Source organism: Octopus bimaculoides, chromosome 5 (genome assembly GCF_046866305.1).
Source record: "Octopus bimaculoides isolate indiv1 chromosome 5, ASM4686630v1, whole genome shotgun sequence".
NCBI classification, from domain to species: domain Eukaryota; kingdom Metazoa; phylum Mollusca; class Cephalopoda; order Octopoda; family Octopodidae; genus Octopus; species Octopus bimaculoides.
Genome location: NC_142932.1, coordinates 7,880,831 through 7,898,330, shown reverse-complemented (window position 1 = coordinate 7,898,330; position 17,500 = coordinate 7,880,831). Strand labels below are relative to the sequence as shown.

The following is a 17,500-nucleotide window of genomic DNA, read 5'->3' as shown; positions in this document are numbered from 1 at the left end:
TTTTCCCAGAGACCTGATGAGTGACTGTTTTTTGAGTAGAATATAATCTTGATCAATTTATTGAGAATTGTACTGGTTTTTTCTACTATAATATGGCCAAGAAACGCGCTTAGTCAACACTTTACCTTCTATTTTATCAATTTATTAAGTTGAATTAAATCTTTAGTCTAGTATTTTATAGATTTTCATGGATTTTATACTTTTCTTTTAGATTTTATAGATTTTAAATTAGTATTTTGTAGAGTAGGCTTTTCTGGGTGGTGATTGGTCTACTTCATTGTTTGAATTGTATATCGGTGGTTCTTCTCTAAATTATATTTATATACATATATTATTTATTATAAAATTCAATTTAGTATTACTAAATTGAATATTCCTGTATGTTTGTAATTTTACATTTCCTAATATTGTGATATATATATATATATATATATATATATATATATATATATATATATATATATATATATATATATATAAAGCAAGCTTCTTTCAGTTTCCGTTTACCAAACTCACTCTAATCTATATATGTTTGTGTGTTTGTTCCACCACGATCGCTTGACAACCGCTGTTAGTGTGTTTACGTCCCGGTAACTTAGCGGTTCGACAAAAGAGACCGATAGAATATGTACTAAGCTTACAAAGAATAAGTCCTGGTGTCGATTTGTTCGACTAAAGGCGTTGCTCCAGCATGGCCGCAGTCATATGACTGAAGCCAATGAAATAATATATATATATATGTGTGTGTGTGTGTGTGTGTGTGTGTGTATACCACACACACACACACACACACACACACACACATACATATACACGTATATTCATGCACATACAACGTTGCTGTCACTAGTAAACGAGTTATGACTTCGTAACATGTATTATAGTTTCGCTGTTTTAGCTGTTCACCCAGTCATGAGCAGATATGGACACGCCCTCCGCCTTGGTACTTTTGTAACAGTGGAACACCCTAGTTGTGAAAACTATAGAGAAAGAGAACTGCACCAGTATTCGGCTGTTATATATTTTCAGTGGAGTATGTAGAAGTATTAAAATAATTACCTTGCTCAAGAAGAAAGCGCTGTACCTAGTCCAGGAATAGAACCCTCAACTTTATGATTATAAGGCCAATATCCTAGCCATCAAGCCATCATACAGGCAAACACATATGCACGCACTTATATACGAATGCAGTTATATCTATAGATATTTATGATATTAAAATCATTTCCATCAAGTTCGTCGTAGCTATAAGCAACAGGACAAGTTAGAGAGTTAAAGCCGACAATTGAAATAGCGACATGAAATAAATTGATCTTTCGCTCAAAATTGTGGCCATATTTAGGATAGCTTTTACAGTTAGAATTATATTAGACTAGGAATGCATCGAATATATATAAAGAAGAAATAATTGGATAAAATCCACGTTCATACTAAGTATAAGTACACATCTTACAACAATACAATGTTCTCTCACTATCTCTCTGTCTCTCTCTCTGTATGTATGTATGAATGCATGTATGCATGTATTTATGTATATATACATACACACATACAAACATATATATATATATATATATATATATATATATATATATATATATATATATATATATATATATATATGTATATATATATATATATATGCATATATACACATGTATACACACATACATATATATAAACACATGTATATGTATGTATATATTGTATGTTTGCATGTATGTATGTATGTATGTATGTATGTATGTATTAACCCACTGTCTGTAACATATGAGCGAAACTATTTTATCTTCATGGCAATTGTGAGAATATTCACGCTGCGCATAAAAATTGCTGTTATAAAAACGTTATTGAAATATACATAAATGATGTTCTCTTCTGACCTGCCATCAGCTTCTAGAATCATATAAAATTTTGTTAATGTTTTTCTTACAAAGCAAGCGTTCACGTTGGTAAGAATAGTCGAGTGCAGAACTAAATATAAATTTCTGGTAATAGTTATTGCAGTAGTTTAACCCCGAGTCAATCTTGATCGAGTGGTTCTATGGTCAAAGACATTTCAGCCAGCAGTGTCTTAACAATATTCTCTGCTTCGTCCCTCTAGGTAAAACAAGCACCGACGACTACAGTATATATTTACTCTAAACTAGTTACAGAGTACATCAAGTACATCGATTAGCTCTTCACACGGTACTAGTTCTAGCCGTGACCATCCGCTTTCTTTTTGTATATCTAAAGCTACGTTTTCTAATATATTATGTATACTGAGAGAGATTGTGGTTGTTGTTTCTGGCAGGTGAAGTAGTCATGTACAGTTTCTTTTTCGATATTGGCTTCAAATGTGGGCGCAACACTAGAGATTTCGGGCCAAGGTGTGAATCGATAACATCTACTCCAGCGCAGAACTTATTTCATCGTCCCCGAAAGGATGAAAGGCAAAGTCGACCTCAGCGAAATTTGAACTTAAAACGTAAAGGCGGACGAAGTGCCGCTAAGCATTTTTTCCGGCGTGGTAACGATTCCACCTGCTCGTCGCCTTGTTGCATTTGTATATTAGCTTAGATTTTGTTCAGTTGTTCATTGAAGAAATCTATGAACACAATGTTCCATCCATAACTGTCGCATAATTTCTAATGTTATTCAAGTATGGTCTGAAGATTTTCTTGCTATTTCTAGTGCGACGTAGATGCCTTTTCGTCGGTTCGTATTAGATTAACGCATATAATAATTGTAGCTTCCGTTCAAAGCCTCGTATTCTTCTTCTCTATTCAGTATTCTAAAGTTGATAATTAAGTGTTAGTTATATTTTGACGTAAATGTAACTAGTTTTATTTTGACATAGATGATTACAAACTTGTCACGTAGTCTCAAAATATTAAATTAATATTTGACAAAATAAAGCTGAATAGCGTACTAAATGTATTAAATATTTTATAGCATTTCATCACTATACACAGACTTGGTCTTCTATATGTTGACCTTTCACTTTGCTGCAATTTCATCTAATATTTTTTTTTCATAGCTTAGTGACAAAAGGAACGGTATCCATGTGAGTTATTGCTCGGCCTCTGAGACATTCAATCTATCAGACAGACATTAACAGTATTATATATATATATATATATATATATATATATATATACACACACACATAAAATACTTTAATCCAAAATGGCGTCGTGACCTCACTGCCTCGTTGTCGCAATTATTTTTCTGTGATGAGTAATTACCGCATTTTATGAGCGACTCACACGGACTCTGTTAACAAATGTATCAGTCAGAACGCAGTGCCATCCTGGATTCGCAAATTCATGCCGAAGATAACTAAATTGTTTATTCTTGAGGTAATAAGGAGTTACTTCGAACGTCAATTTGGCTTGCTAGAAGAAAGAATCAATTAATCTCCCTTATATCAATATCGTCTTAAATTGGAAAGGTGCATTAGATACTGTAGTTCTGGATATACGTTTAAATAAATCACGAATTTAGGCATAGTACTGCTCTATCATGGTTGACTTGGTGTCAAGCAATAATAACAATAATAGCAACAACAACAACAACAACAACAACAACAACAACAACAACAACAACTACTACTACTACTACTACTACTACTACTACTACTACTACTACTACTACTACTACTGTTACTGCTGCTGCTGCTTCTGGTTGTGAAACTAATTACTAAAAATAAATTCTAGGTAAAAAAGTTTGAGGATTTAACTATCAAGTTTAACAATTCAAGTTGATACATCACTTCCTCGTTGAATTTGCATGATCTCCAGTCTATATTGCGTTCAGCACAAAATGAAATGAAAGTATTTAGTTCTAGTTTAGTTTTGTTATCAGGAGGATGTGAGGAAAAATTTACGGGAAGTGACTGTTTTGTCCCTTGTGATGTTTTCAAGCACAAATTTTGTTGTCTAACATAGAAAGACAACAGGGTAGCACCGTTAGTAGGAGAGATTGAGAAGGTGAAAAAGGAGGGTGAAATAGTGTATCTGAATAAATCAGGGGAAGCTACGTTAAGTAAAGAGGGATTAATAGAAGTCAAAAGGATTTATGAACAAGACAAAGTGTAAAACTAAAAAATTGAACGAATGAAAAAGTGTGAAAGGGTGAAATTTTAATAGATTACATAAACTTTAAAAATTCCTCGAAAAAATGCAAAAATTACCAAAAGATTCTCAGAGAATTCTGAAAGAATTTCGGAAAAAGTATGAAGGCTTCATACTCATAAAGTTATAAAGCTTCAAAGTGTTAAAGTTTAACGGTTTAAAGATAGATAGACAGATAGCAGATAGACAGGACCTACAAGTGGCGTGTGATCTGTGCATAGCCTTGTTGCTAGTGGAAGATACGTAGCCTGGTGGGGACTGGTGAGGATAAGGTGTAGGTGTATCGCATTAAAGTTAGTTGTATATGGTTATTTGTGGAGTGAAATGAAGAAAACTGAAACCACATTGCCGTCTTGACTTGTCTAGAAATGTCTTAATCAGTGCACGCACTCATCACAAAAAATTGAAATACGAATAAAATTTACTCGGACTTGTTACTTCTTGTTGAACTGATGTCTCTAACTAATCTTAAATGTTAATTAATGGATCTCTTAAGTGCTTTACATTTTCTCTGTATTTGCTATTTTTCAACACATCTTGCTTTCATTCATTACGCAACTATCAATGCATTCAATTAGTTAAATGTTAAATTAGAATTTTAATTTTTTACTTCAGAAATTTACTCTAAGCGGCCATTATCCCTTGTTGTATGGAAATACCATAATATATATTTTTTTTTATCTAACCGTTATGTTGAGAGCTTTTGGCAAAATTACAGCAAAACGTGAATTTGATACTCTGCAAAAGCTATTTTACTTCGCATAAGATGACAATACTCCTGGGAAAAAGCATGAATGTCACAATCTCCCACATCCCAATATTCACTAAAATAGGAAGTCTTTGTGCTTTATCAAATCGAAAGTATGGTAATGGTGTCTTGGAATATGTTTTGTGTTTTGGCTGACGCTAATATACTGTGGTTATATCAGTAATAAACTTGATAAATGCATGAGCATTACAAAGTATCATACGCTATCCACAAAAACTAACTTTATTCAAAGTACATATTTGTTTTTGAAATGTTATTGAGATATAAGATAGTGTATAATGACAGAAGCAGCTAGGGCAGAAATACACCAAGCTAATGCATTTCATTATTTACTTCAATGTCTTTTTAGTTCCGTGATAAAGACCTATCCGAGCCGCATTTTGGTATGGTAGACGAAATCTGTTTCCGTGTGGTAGACAATATCTGATACCCAGTTTACAATCACCTCTTAGTTCTTGAATGCTTTTAGCGCAATATTCTGCTCAATATCACGGTACAGTTGTCGATTATTCAGTCTACACAAGCTTCATGTGGCATTAGCTTTTATACCTGTATTTATTTCACGAGGGTGGAGGCGCAATGGCCCAGTGGTTAGGTCAGCGGACTCGCGGTCATAGGATCGCAGTTTCGATTCCCAGACCGGGCGTTTTGAGTGTTTATTGAGCGAAAACACCTTAAACTCCACGAGGCTCCGGCAGGGGGTGGTGGCAAACCCTACTGTACTCTTCCACCACAACTTTCTCTCACTCTTACTTCCTGTTTCTGTTGTGCCTGTAATTCAAAGGGGTCAGCCTTGTCACACTGTGTCACACTGAATATCCCCGAGAACTACGTTAAGGGTACACGTGTCTGTGGTGTGCTCAGCCACTTGCACGTTAATTTCACGAGCAGGCTGTTCCGTTGATCGCATCAACTGGAACCCTCGACGTCGTAAGCGACGGAGTGAAAACAACTACAATTTCACGAGGATGTGTCTTCCGGTTAAGCACCCAATATTTCTTCTCTGGAGAAAAGACATTTCAAGTTGTGAGTTAACGAAACTCTTTAAGTGTGCCTATCTGGAATGAAGACAGTACTGTTGGTGCTCTACACATACAGTTTTCTTAATTCTAGTATATTTGTCTTTTGTTGCTGAAGGAATGGTTTTGTTTTGTATTTTGCTGGTTTTGCGAGAGGACGAATGAATGAATAAGGCTAGCATGACTATTGTGTGGCTTGACATTGTCATGGGTTCGTCGTAGAGTGAAAATTTTCGTAAGAAGGACCAGGAAAGGAAGGACTAGGAAAAGTGCTTAATACATACGCAGGTGGATGGGAGGGGAATGAAACAACATAGAAATGGTGTGAGAAAGAGAATGTTCGTAACATTGATTCATACTGGGTTTATTGGATTATCTTCAAACGTTTGACGGGTTATTTCCCGCTATGGATCTAATCAATTGAAGTAAACGTAGAGATATCCAATAAAAATAATTATATTCAACATGCTGAGAATCATCACAAAATCTTTCACGCTTCTTAATTGGCTACGTTACTAAGGATTTCTGAATGAAGTGAGACTTCAAAGTTCACCACGATCAAGTTATTCTCTCTCTCTCTCTCCCTCTCTCTCTCTCTCTCTCTCTCTCTCTCTCTCTCTCTCTCTCTCTCTCTCTCTCTATATATATATATATATATATATATATATATATATATAGGTTCTTAACAAAACATACTTTCCAATTCATTGCATCAATATGAAACTCCTCATATTTTTCTACATCATTCCCTCCCTTTTCTTTACTCTCTTTCCTTTTCCTTCTTCTCTCAGTCTCCGATTTTCTTTATCTTGATAGCACTACAACAAACCTTCCCCATCACAACACCAGTACAAGTCTAATACCAAAAATTATATTTCAGAACTTTGAGTACTACAGCCCCTTTAAATAATGAACGGTACTAATTGCATAGAGAATGAAGAAAGGGAAAAGTTCAGTTAAATTAGTACATGGGAAAATTATCAAAATCAGAACAGGTAGAGAGAAAAAGAAAATATCACTATAAAAAATGATAGAGAAAATAACAAAAAAAAAAAGAAAAAACAAGCTACAGCGATGAAAGGGTTTAGATGAGCAAAAATAATTGGTTGAAGCAATACACGGCAAATGTGAGAACAGAGATTGCGATAAGATTGGAAACTGTCAAAACATTAACAACAGCAAGAATAAGATTTAAAAAAAAAGAAGAGTAAAAATATAAAAGTAATGTTTAATACTAGAAAATTAGAAAGAAAAATAAAACTGCAACAAGAAAAATGCGAAATAAAATGAAGACTAAATGGCATATCCCATCAATAACGTGATTAATAAAAAAATATCACAAGAATGTTTATTACTAAAAATTTTGTTTTGTTTTGTTTGTGTTTATATCATTTGTGTTTTCGTTTAAAGGATCTGTTAATATCTCAAAACTAAGAAAAAATTCATGTGAATTTGGTTTTTGCGGTGCAGCAATTGGATTAAATGGCGTGAAAGACAGGCAGCGATGTATATGCGTTAAAATGAATACGCTAACGTTTAGAATTATGTATAGACGCACGTCAGTTTGCAATATAAATAGCTACTAAATGATATTACGCTTCCAACCGTGTAATATCTATAAGCGTATCAAAGATAATATTTCCCTTGCCATAAAATCCATAACAACATTACATCAAGGGATCAAGTTTGAGATGCTTGCCTTGCACAATCATTATTATTATTATTATTATTATTATTATTATTATTATTATTATTATTATTATAGTTATCACTGTTGTTATTGTTGCTGTTATTACTACTACTACTACTACTACTACTACTACTACTACTACTACTACTACTACTACTACTACTACTACTATTATTATTATTATTATTATTATTATTATTTCATTTTCGAAATTATTTCATGGGATTGTTTTTATCGATCAGATTCAAAGCAAAGCGGAAAAATAATGTGAAATATGAGATTTCAATCTGTTGAATTCAATAACTTATGAAATGCATTATTTTTCATGATTTTTTTTCTAACAAGAAAAGAAAAAAAAAAGAATATTAAAATTTTGTCACGTTATTTTGCAATGCAAGAGAGCAAGTATTAACAACAGCAGCAGCTACAACGGCGGTAAAATACACATAACAATTGGCAACACAACATTCCCAACAGTCTGGAAATATTCTTCAGCATGCACGCAATATTTTCTCTATTCTGCATACTGTTTATGCATTTCCAATTTTAATCGGCTGGGACTTCAGTGCATCAATCTATTTAAAATGTTTTTCTGTTATTTTGAGTTGTTGCCCTTGTCTTTGTTCTTATTACTATTTCTTTTTTTAGTCAGGAGGTAAGGCTGTGTTTATCACCATTTCCGCGGATTCTGTGACTGGAAAGAGAGAGAGGGTAAAAGGACGGTATCTTCAAATCGGAAGTCTGGCCCGAATATTTGCAACAGAGTTGCTTCTGTTAAAGATACCCAAGGTAGCAGGTGACGGTGTTAAACCAGGCGGCGGATTAAGTATACTACTAGGACACAATTTCTACTCAGAATTAATTTCGTAATTCAACCGGCCTGCGTTCTTAAAGTTCCACCAATCCAAAGTCCTGAACTGGTACTTCTTAAGCAACCATGAAAGGGCGAAAGGTGAAGTTAACCTCGGTCCGATTTGAATTCAGACCTCAGTGAGTCGGAACACGCAGAAGAAGTAATTTTATCCGACGTTCTACCGATTCAAGCCTAGTTAGGTTGATTTCAACATCGTCCACTATTTAAATACAATTCTGGTACGGATACAGTCTTGAGTAATTAAAGTGAACTTGTTGGCCCCATCAAGTCTGTTAGCGTTTACTTTGCTGTTTAATATAGATTTAGAATATTTGAAGAAGCAGGAATTAACATTAACTTAAAAAATGAAAATACTGATTTCGAAGCTACAGAATTTGTAGAGGAAAGCAGAAAAGGATCAATCTTTTCATCGATTTCATTAACTACAAGACAGTACGACTATTCATTTTATTAACCTCGATAGATAAATTAGTAGTTTCACCTATGATGATGTAAAATCTAAAAATGTACAGAAACATTACAAAATACTGCTATCCATCCACTGTTCTCGTGGTATTATCCCAAATAGCGCTACAATCATCACATATTAAAAACAAAAGCGACAAATAACAATGACAACATCAACTGTTATAGTGTTTCTAATATAGGCACAGGGCTCGAAATTTCGAGGGAAGGGACAAATCGATTACATCGATCCCAGTGTTCAACTGGTACTAATTTTATCAACTTCAAAAGAAGGCAAAGTCGACTTTGGCAATATTTGAACTCAAAACGCACAAACAGAAGAAATGCTGCTAAGCATTTTGTTCTGCGAGCTAACAATTCTGCCAGCGGGATGCCTTTAACATTGATTTCAAACTTTGGCGCAAAGTCAACCCGTTCCAGAGAAAGGGCTTGTCGATTGCGTCTCCCCTAGTACTCAACTGGTGCTTATTTTATCGACCCGAAAAGAAAAAAAAATGAAAGGCAAAGTCGACATCGGTAGAATTTGATCAATAATTAAATTAGCATTAACCTTGTATCGCAAATTTTATCCTGGATAAAAAATCTGTCTTCGGGAAATAAATTCTACACACTTTTGAGCTTTTCTTATACTTAAGAAATTCAATTTAAATCCCACCAAAGTCAGTTTTGTTTTTTGTTTTTTGTTTTTTTCGGAATAGATAAAATGAAGTACCAGTCCTAACCGGTGTGTTAATGGAGTTCTTATAACGTCGGTCGGGTTGCATTGCAATATTAATTCCGTCTGTAAGGTAACGAGTTGGCAGAGTTGTTACCACGCCGAGCAGAATGCTAAGGGGTATTTCGTCTGTCTTTAGGTTCTGAGTTCAAATTCCGTCCAGGTCGACTTTGCCTTTCTTTCATCCTTTTGGGGTCGATAAAACTGGTACCAGTTGAGGACTGGGATGGATGTAATCGACTTACCCGCTCTCCCGAAATTTCTTGTGTCAAAATTTGAAACCAATATTAATTCTTTTTGCTTCCAAATTGAAAATCTTTGGAGTTCAAACACTAAAGCGCTGGACTAAATGTTTTGTTAGATTTATATTTTGACGTTCAGCATTCTGAATTAAAATTACACCGGATTAATAAAATTTTACATTAATCAAATACCATACATCTGTTTATTATATAAGAAATAACGAATAAAAGAGTGGTGATGATTGAAGTAGCAGAGCACTTGACTGGCAGCATTCCTTTGTTGATTAATTTTCTGTATGAGGTTTTATTTCAAATACTGCTGAGTTTAAGATTTTCTTTCGTTTCTCTGGTTACAATAAAAAATTTGTACCAATTGTATACGCCTACCAAGTGACTTGTAGTTAAGGTAGCACTCATATCACCCATATATTATAGAGCCTCATCTTTTGGTAGTCAGTAGTAAAATGACTTAATATACTTTTCAGCTTTCCATAAGTCGTATCTACTTAATCAATTCACGAAGGATTTCATGTTTGTTACTGTCGTCCTCAATCGGTCGATCTATTGTTGCATACATTTCTGTTCTTGCTGGTTTGTTTTGCATTTATCGATGTTCTCTATTTGATATTAAATCCGTATCCGTAATCCCGTTATAATTCCACCATTGATACAGTATCATCAACAACTCATTACAGTTGTGCGTCATTCAGCCACGTAATGCCGATTTGTTAGAGCGTTCACTTTTTCATCACATGATTAACCATGCTAGAGTAGAGACAAGGTAGCAAAACAAAGCCTTGTTTACCGACATTTCTATAGCCTTGATCGAATCTCTGTCGTGTATAAAGTTTTAATGCGTTTAACAATTTTGTTAGATACTTTATATCATATGACTATCTTTCACGAGGCATCTCCTTCACACTGTCAGAACCTAAACTTCATTATACGAAACACATATTACATTACTTCAAGGTTGTCACGTTCCGATATTTCAACCGCTTCTATCCAATACAACTGTTTACAACAAATGAGTACATAAAACAATTACGTAAACGATACAGCAATAAACGGTTACAGGAGAAACAATGAAATCAGCCACAAACATACAAAGTCGATTGCATAATAATGTTCATCTCTCTAAAAGCATAATTACTTTGAGCTTCGTCAATAACGAAAAGGTTCGCAAACTGATAAAATACTAAGACGCCGCATTAAGTGATTTGTTATATTTAATTTTGACACGCGACGTTCCAAGTTCAAGTTTCCCCTGATTGATAAAATAGTGATTTAACGAAATGGAATATATCCATTCTTCGTAAAGGAAATTATTAAAATACAGAAATAAAGGCAGTTGTTGATGGCTGAAACAAAAGAGAATTTGGTTAAAGACATTACTTTAGTTGGCTTTTATCTCTATCAGTTTCTATTTCAGATACCGCTGCGTTAAAAATTGCATTACGCCCCTCCAGAGTCAATAAAATATGTACAATAATATTTATGGTCGAATTTAGTCGAAAGAATTCTAACTAGATACGTAACTAAAATAAAAAAAAGAAGAAAACAATTTCGATAACTTAGAAAAGCAGAAGACATCGAGGTCAACTATGGCTTTCATCCTTCCAGGGTCGATACAACGAATACCTGTCAAAAACTGAGGTCGATGTAATCGACTAATCCCTTCACTGATCTTAAAAAATTGATGGCCTTGTGCCAAAATTTGAAACAATTAGTAAAATACTCGTAAAGAGGACGTTTTTGATGACTTAAGAGCAGAACCGAATTATCTGCTACGAGAAATTCGATTCAAAATATTTCTGGGATTGAATTCCGTGCTGATCATCTATGTTTTCGTTTCTATATCGATCAATGATTTATATTCTGTTTGTTTTAGGAAAACAGAAAAAGAAAACAGAAAAGAAAAGAAGCAACATCAGATGAAATTGCTGTGAACATGAAATAAGATAGAAGCTGCAACGTGGTCGGTTGACGAATTAAATTACAGTAGCGAAATCTCCTTTAAATTGCATCTACTATCTAGACAAAAGACACGTTGTACAATATATGAGCTGATATAGAAAATACGGGACGGACTTGACAAGAACTTATTTTAACATATGTCTGTAAAAATATAGCTTAACTATGCTGAACAACAATAACATTGATAAAAAAAATTCGTTCTTACCAAGACAACACAAGCTGCATGTATTGGCGAAAAGAAATTAAGAATAGCATTCATTCGTTGCTAATCCTAACAATATAGTCTGTAGAAATATGAAGGAACTATTAGCAACTGGGAATCGAAAGAGCGGCTCTGACTTGGCTCGCCGGTGGACTTGAATATCGATGAATTTACAAACTCTTCTGCGTCATATTGCAGCTATGCATCATATTTCAAAATGACAGATTTGGATCTTGTTTTAGCAATTCAGCTGCAGCAAATTTAGATTCCTGAAAATTATGCACATCAAAAGAATGATTTATGTCTGTAATGGCTTTGTTTGCAAATCTTCTTTGTTGCAAATATCTACGTTGCCAATATCTCCCACACATTCCTTCATTCATTTAAACTTTCCTTATTATTTCTCACACGGATTTTTACAACACGACGTTCCAGCTATGTAATACATTTATTTCATAGTCTTTCTCATCTACTGGTTCGGAGCTGGAATACCAATAAATTACAACTTAAAAGTATACGAGTTCAGGCGGATAAGAAATTCCCAGTTTCCCAATATAATTGATATTGATCTACGATAATTTAGTAAAAGGCAATAAATTATTGATTTAATTATCTAATTTTTAATGTAAGGGAATGGTGTTGCCAATATATGTTTTGGACATATAATTTATAATCGCCTGATTTATATCAAATCTGATAATTGGAATGGTTTTCCTACTTGATGCCGTAAAAGTCTCTTACAACAGGTAGCATTTAAATATAATTCATGTGTGCTGTTTCTATTCTGGTATTGTTATAACTTTAAAAATGATTGCCTTGTACTGATACAATTAACACAAGTAAATCAGTTAGCCTCGGTGGTAAGGTATATATGGTGATAACTAATATTCAAATATTGCAGCTCAGATATGTACTGTTGTATTAATTATTTAATGCTATATAATATTGTTGACACATTTCTCAATATTGTCTTCATATCGATACTCTAGATACTTATTATTTCAATGTCAGCAATGTTAATGAAGGATTGTTTTCGGTTTTAGTTCTTATCAAAGGTTTAGGTCATCATCGCCAACCTTTTCCTTGTAAAAGTAAAATATATATGAAACTCTATTTAGAGATGTTAAATGATCTTACAAATAATGTTCCATTGTTACATATATGTATATATATATCTTAATATAAGTTGGAATAAACAGACTCTTTATAACCAAATCACAACAATTGTTTCTGCGCATTGGTGAGTTTTCATATTATTCATACTATTATTTAAATATTATATAAGCATTATCCAGAAATAGCTCTCAAAGCCATTCACCTGACGAGGTGCAAGTACACAACTATTGCTGGATTATGCTTATGTAATATCTAAATAATATGTATAGTATGCAAATTCAGCGCACCACCGCCCTCCCTCCTTCCACACACCAATCCCTTAACCGAACCCGTTTTTGGCCTCGCCCTGCATCACGGATCCACACACTCGCGACTCTGCCTGGAACAGCGTTACATTTTCAATCTACGAATACAAATTTCTTTCGAACTCAACACGTCCACCTCCTCTTAACGACTGTCTCTACAGACGCCTTAAAAAAAAAAGTAACTTTTTATTTTATTTTATTTTATCTTATTTTATCCTCTCTTACACCCACTTAATTTTTCACAATGTCACCGATTTTTTCGATTTTTTATCGTTTTCTTTCCGTCGTATTGTTTAACCTTTTGATTGCATTAATTTTTTAATAATTGTATTAATTTCTATTTTATCCCTTTAATTTTAATTGTTTTATTTATTATTTTTTTCATGCATCTGTTATTTTTGTAATTTTTATTCATTTTTTAATTTTTACATCTTCCCCCTTTTGATCGATCTTATATTATATTTTATTTCATTTCTGTATGCATGCACGATACATACACGTACATATACACACACACGCGCAAATACACGTACACGCGCTCACACACGAACACACATATACCTTCCACACACACCACACATGCATGTACATACATACACACACATACATGCACACACACATGCACATACGCACATACACACGCACACACGCGCATACACGCACACACACACGCACACAGGAACGCACATATACCTCTATACACATAACTCCACGCACGCACTGACATACACACACGCATATACATACAAAGACGCACAAATATACATACACGCATATACACACACACACACACATATACACGCACGCGCACACACATGAATGTACACATCACATATACCTTGCACACACACACACGCACGTACACACACATGAATGCACATATACCTCACATATACCTCCCCCACACACATAACACACACACACATAACACGCGCATACATGCACATACACAACACACACACGCATACACACGCGCGCGCGCATACACGCTCAAGAACGCGCATATACCTCCACACACACAACCCCTTCATACACTCAGACATATACACACGCACACACATACACACACGCATATACACATATACACACGCACACACACATATACACGCCCACATACACAAACACAAACAGACACATATACACACGCACACACATACACACACACACGCACACGCACATGAACGCACACATATCTCCCACACACACAAAACAGACTCATACATACACGCAGATAATTACACATACATGGGCATATACACACACGCACACACACGCACGCACATGCACACACACACACACACACACACACACAGAGGAACGTAGATATAACTCCACACACACAACCCCCACATAACCACGCGCACACACATACATACACACACGCACATACACACGCGCACATGCACACACACACTCACACACGCACACAAACAGATGCGTGTACACACTTCACAAAAAGTACTTACACACAACATATATATACACGCACACGCATACATACACACGCTCACATACTTCAAACTCCCAGTCAAACGCTTTTCTACAGACCATTCCTCTACGCACATGTCAAGAGACACACTACTACACAAAGAACTACCACTCCTGCTGAATTCTTCCTACAACATTAAGAGACACACAGTTCACTCACACATACACATATAAACAGCCAACACCACACAAATTCCACACACACACACACATACACACAGACCTCTGGGCACGCACATACCCACACATACACTACTTTTCTTGTACTCTCCCGTTTTAGAGAGAACTTTTTCTTCACCCATTCCCTTCCGGTCATTTCAAAATGTAATCACATGTGCATCGTTGACGATTTTCTTCCTCCCTGTTCCTTTTCTATTTGACTTTCCTCTGTTTCTGAAGAAGAGCGTTGCTCGAAACCCTAAACCACCTTTCTTTCCTTCCATGAGCGTCTGCTAATACTTTACATGCACCACGCCCTCGCGTTGTTTTTTTTTAGTGTTTGTTCTTCGTTTTTTTGGATTTACCATATACATATACATAGTCAAGATAAATGGTGTTACATGGTTGTGAAAAGGAGGAAGACTATAAACCAGATTAGTAACATCTCCGTCAATGATTTGACTATTTCACCTGTATCTGACGAGGAATGTAACAAGTATTTAGGGGTGGAGGAAAATATATCTTACAATAGAACCTGTAACAAAACATGTCACTAAAGAATATTACAGCTGAATAAAGGAAATTTGCACCTGAGAACTCCCTACATTTAATAAAACAGTGGCCCAAAACGTGTTCGTAGTGCAAATACTCATACCAACATCTATTTGAAACGTGCTAGATACATAAAGACCGGAAAACGTGCTAGATACATAAAGACCGGAAAAGGCATCTTATTATCTTGCGACCAATAGAAGAAAATGAAAATGCTGAACGAATAAAAGAAATGACTGGCATAAAGTGTGCGTGTGCGCGTGTGTGTGTATAATATACATGTATATATACATGTATGTTGGCTTGGCGATAACTATATATATATATATATATATATATATATATATATATATATATATATATATATATATATATATATATATATATATATATATAACTATATATATATATATATATATATATATATATACACACACACACACACACACACACACACACACACACACACATATATATATATATATATATATATATATATAAGTATACATATATATTATACATACATACACACATACACACACATACACTTTATTATAGTCATTTCTTTTATTCGTTGAGCATTTTCATTTTCTTCTATTAGTAATTGGTCGCAAGATAACAAGTTGCATCTTCCAGTCTTTAGGTATAGGTATATATATATATATATATATATATATATATATATATATATATATATATATATATATATATATATATATATATATACATGATAGTCTCTCCCGTCGAAGGTTCGACAATTTCTTACCGAACACCCACACAGATGATTTGTTTATAGTGATCAAATGTTTGTGTAGACATAAGCTTACTCCCTCCATCAGATCGACATTTCCTGCAAAGGTGCAGATGTCAGATGTCGAAATGATCACAAAGCAACGTGAAATGAAGTGCTTTGTTCAAGCACACGACGCAACGCCCGATCTGGGAATCGAACCCACGATCTCGCAACACCCTAACCACTAAGCCATGGGCCTATATACATATCTGAAAAAAACAAAAAAAAAAAAACTGACGCGACTGTCACAGCTGAAATTTTCTGTTCAAAAGTCTGTTTGATTAAGGGCTAACTATAGGGGGTTCCTATAAGGTTGTTATCCACCCCTGATTGGAACTCTCCCGTATGACATGTACGCATGCTCAGTGACTTGCTTTAACAGTTGCAATCAGCTGAATGCACATTGCCAGTGACCTTTGACATAATTACCCACACTCTGTGGTCAGGATTCTTTTTTTGGTTTGATGTCGGTATTGAAGGGATTACCGGACAATACAGTGAGAGCAGCTTTCACTCACATCGTGGTATTCGATGCTGTGTACGTGTCTGTCGTGGTAAAATATGCCACTCCTTAACTGTTGCTTTGCTTTCATCCGTAGCACGAGATAATTATGTCATTATCTGTGAAATTCGGCAACTTACAAAGATCTTTAGATCAGGCAATACTTCACCGAGAGGAGATATAAGCTTCTGCTTATTCCGTCTGAAGTATCGTCCGATACTTCAGACTTATCGTCCGATAAATTTACTTTGTTGACATTCTTCATCGACAGAATTTTTATTCCTTTCAACCTTTCAGTCAAGTCCGCCTTTCTTCCAGTAACATACTGTCCATAAAATCTTAAATATTTCACAGTAAGTACTTCGATAGCTGAATCATCAAGCTGTTTTATATCCATGATAAGACGTAAAACAATAACAATGGCGTGGGTAGCCTCCGGAAGTTTAATTATCTACATGGAGCGCCGCCTAGCCAAGGGAGATAACCTACTTATAGGAAAGCCCTATAGCTAAAC

General features: G+C 34.8%; 1 protein-coding gene across 5 annotated transcripts in view; it reads right to left on the bottom strand.

Annotated features, from left to right (window-relative positions):
• LOC106873828 (uncharacterized) overlaps positions 1-17,500 on the bottom strand; it is a 147,744-nt gene that overhangs the window by 96,255 nt on the left and 33,989 nt on the right. The window contains exon 1 of one of the 5 annotated variants that reach the window (XM_089351978.1): positions 12,075-12,109. The exons of the other annotated variants lie outside the window; for them this stretch is intronic. Coding sequence (XP_089208104.1) covers positions 12,075-12,094 — 20 coding nt within the window. The 5' untranslated portion in view covers positions 12,095-12,109. Of the gene's footprint in view, positions 1-12,074; positions 12,110-17,500 lie in introns of those variants that run through there. 5 annotated transcript variants of the gene reach the window in all.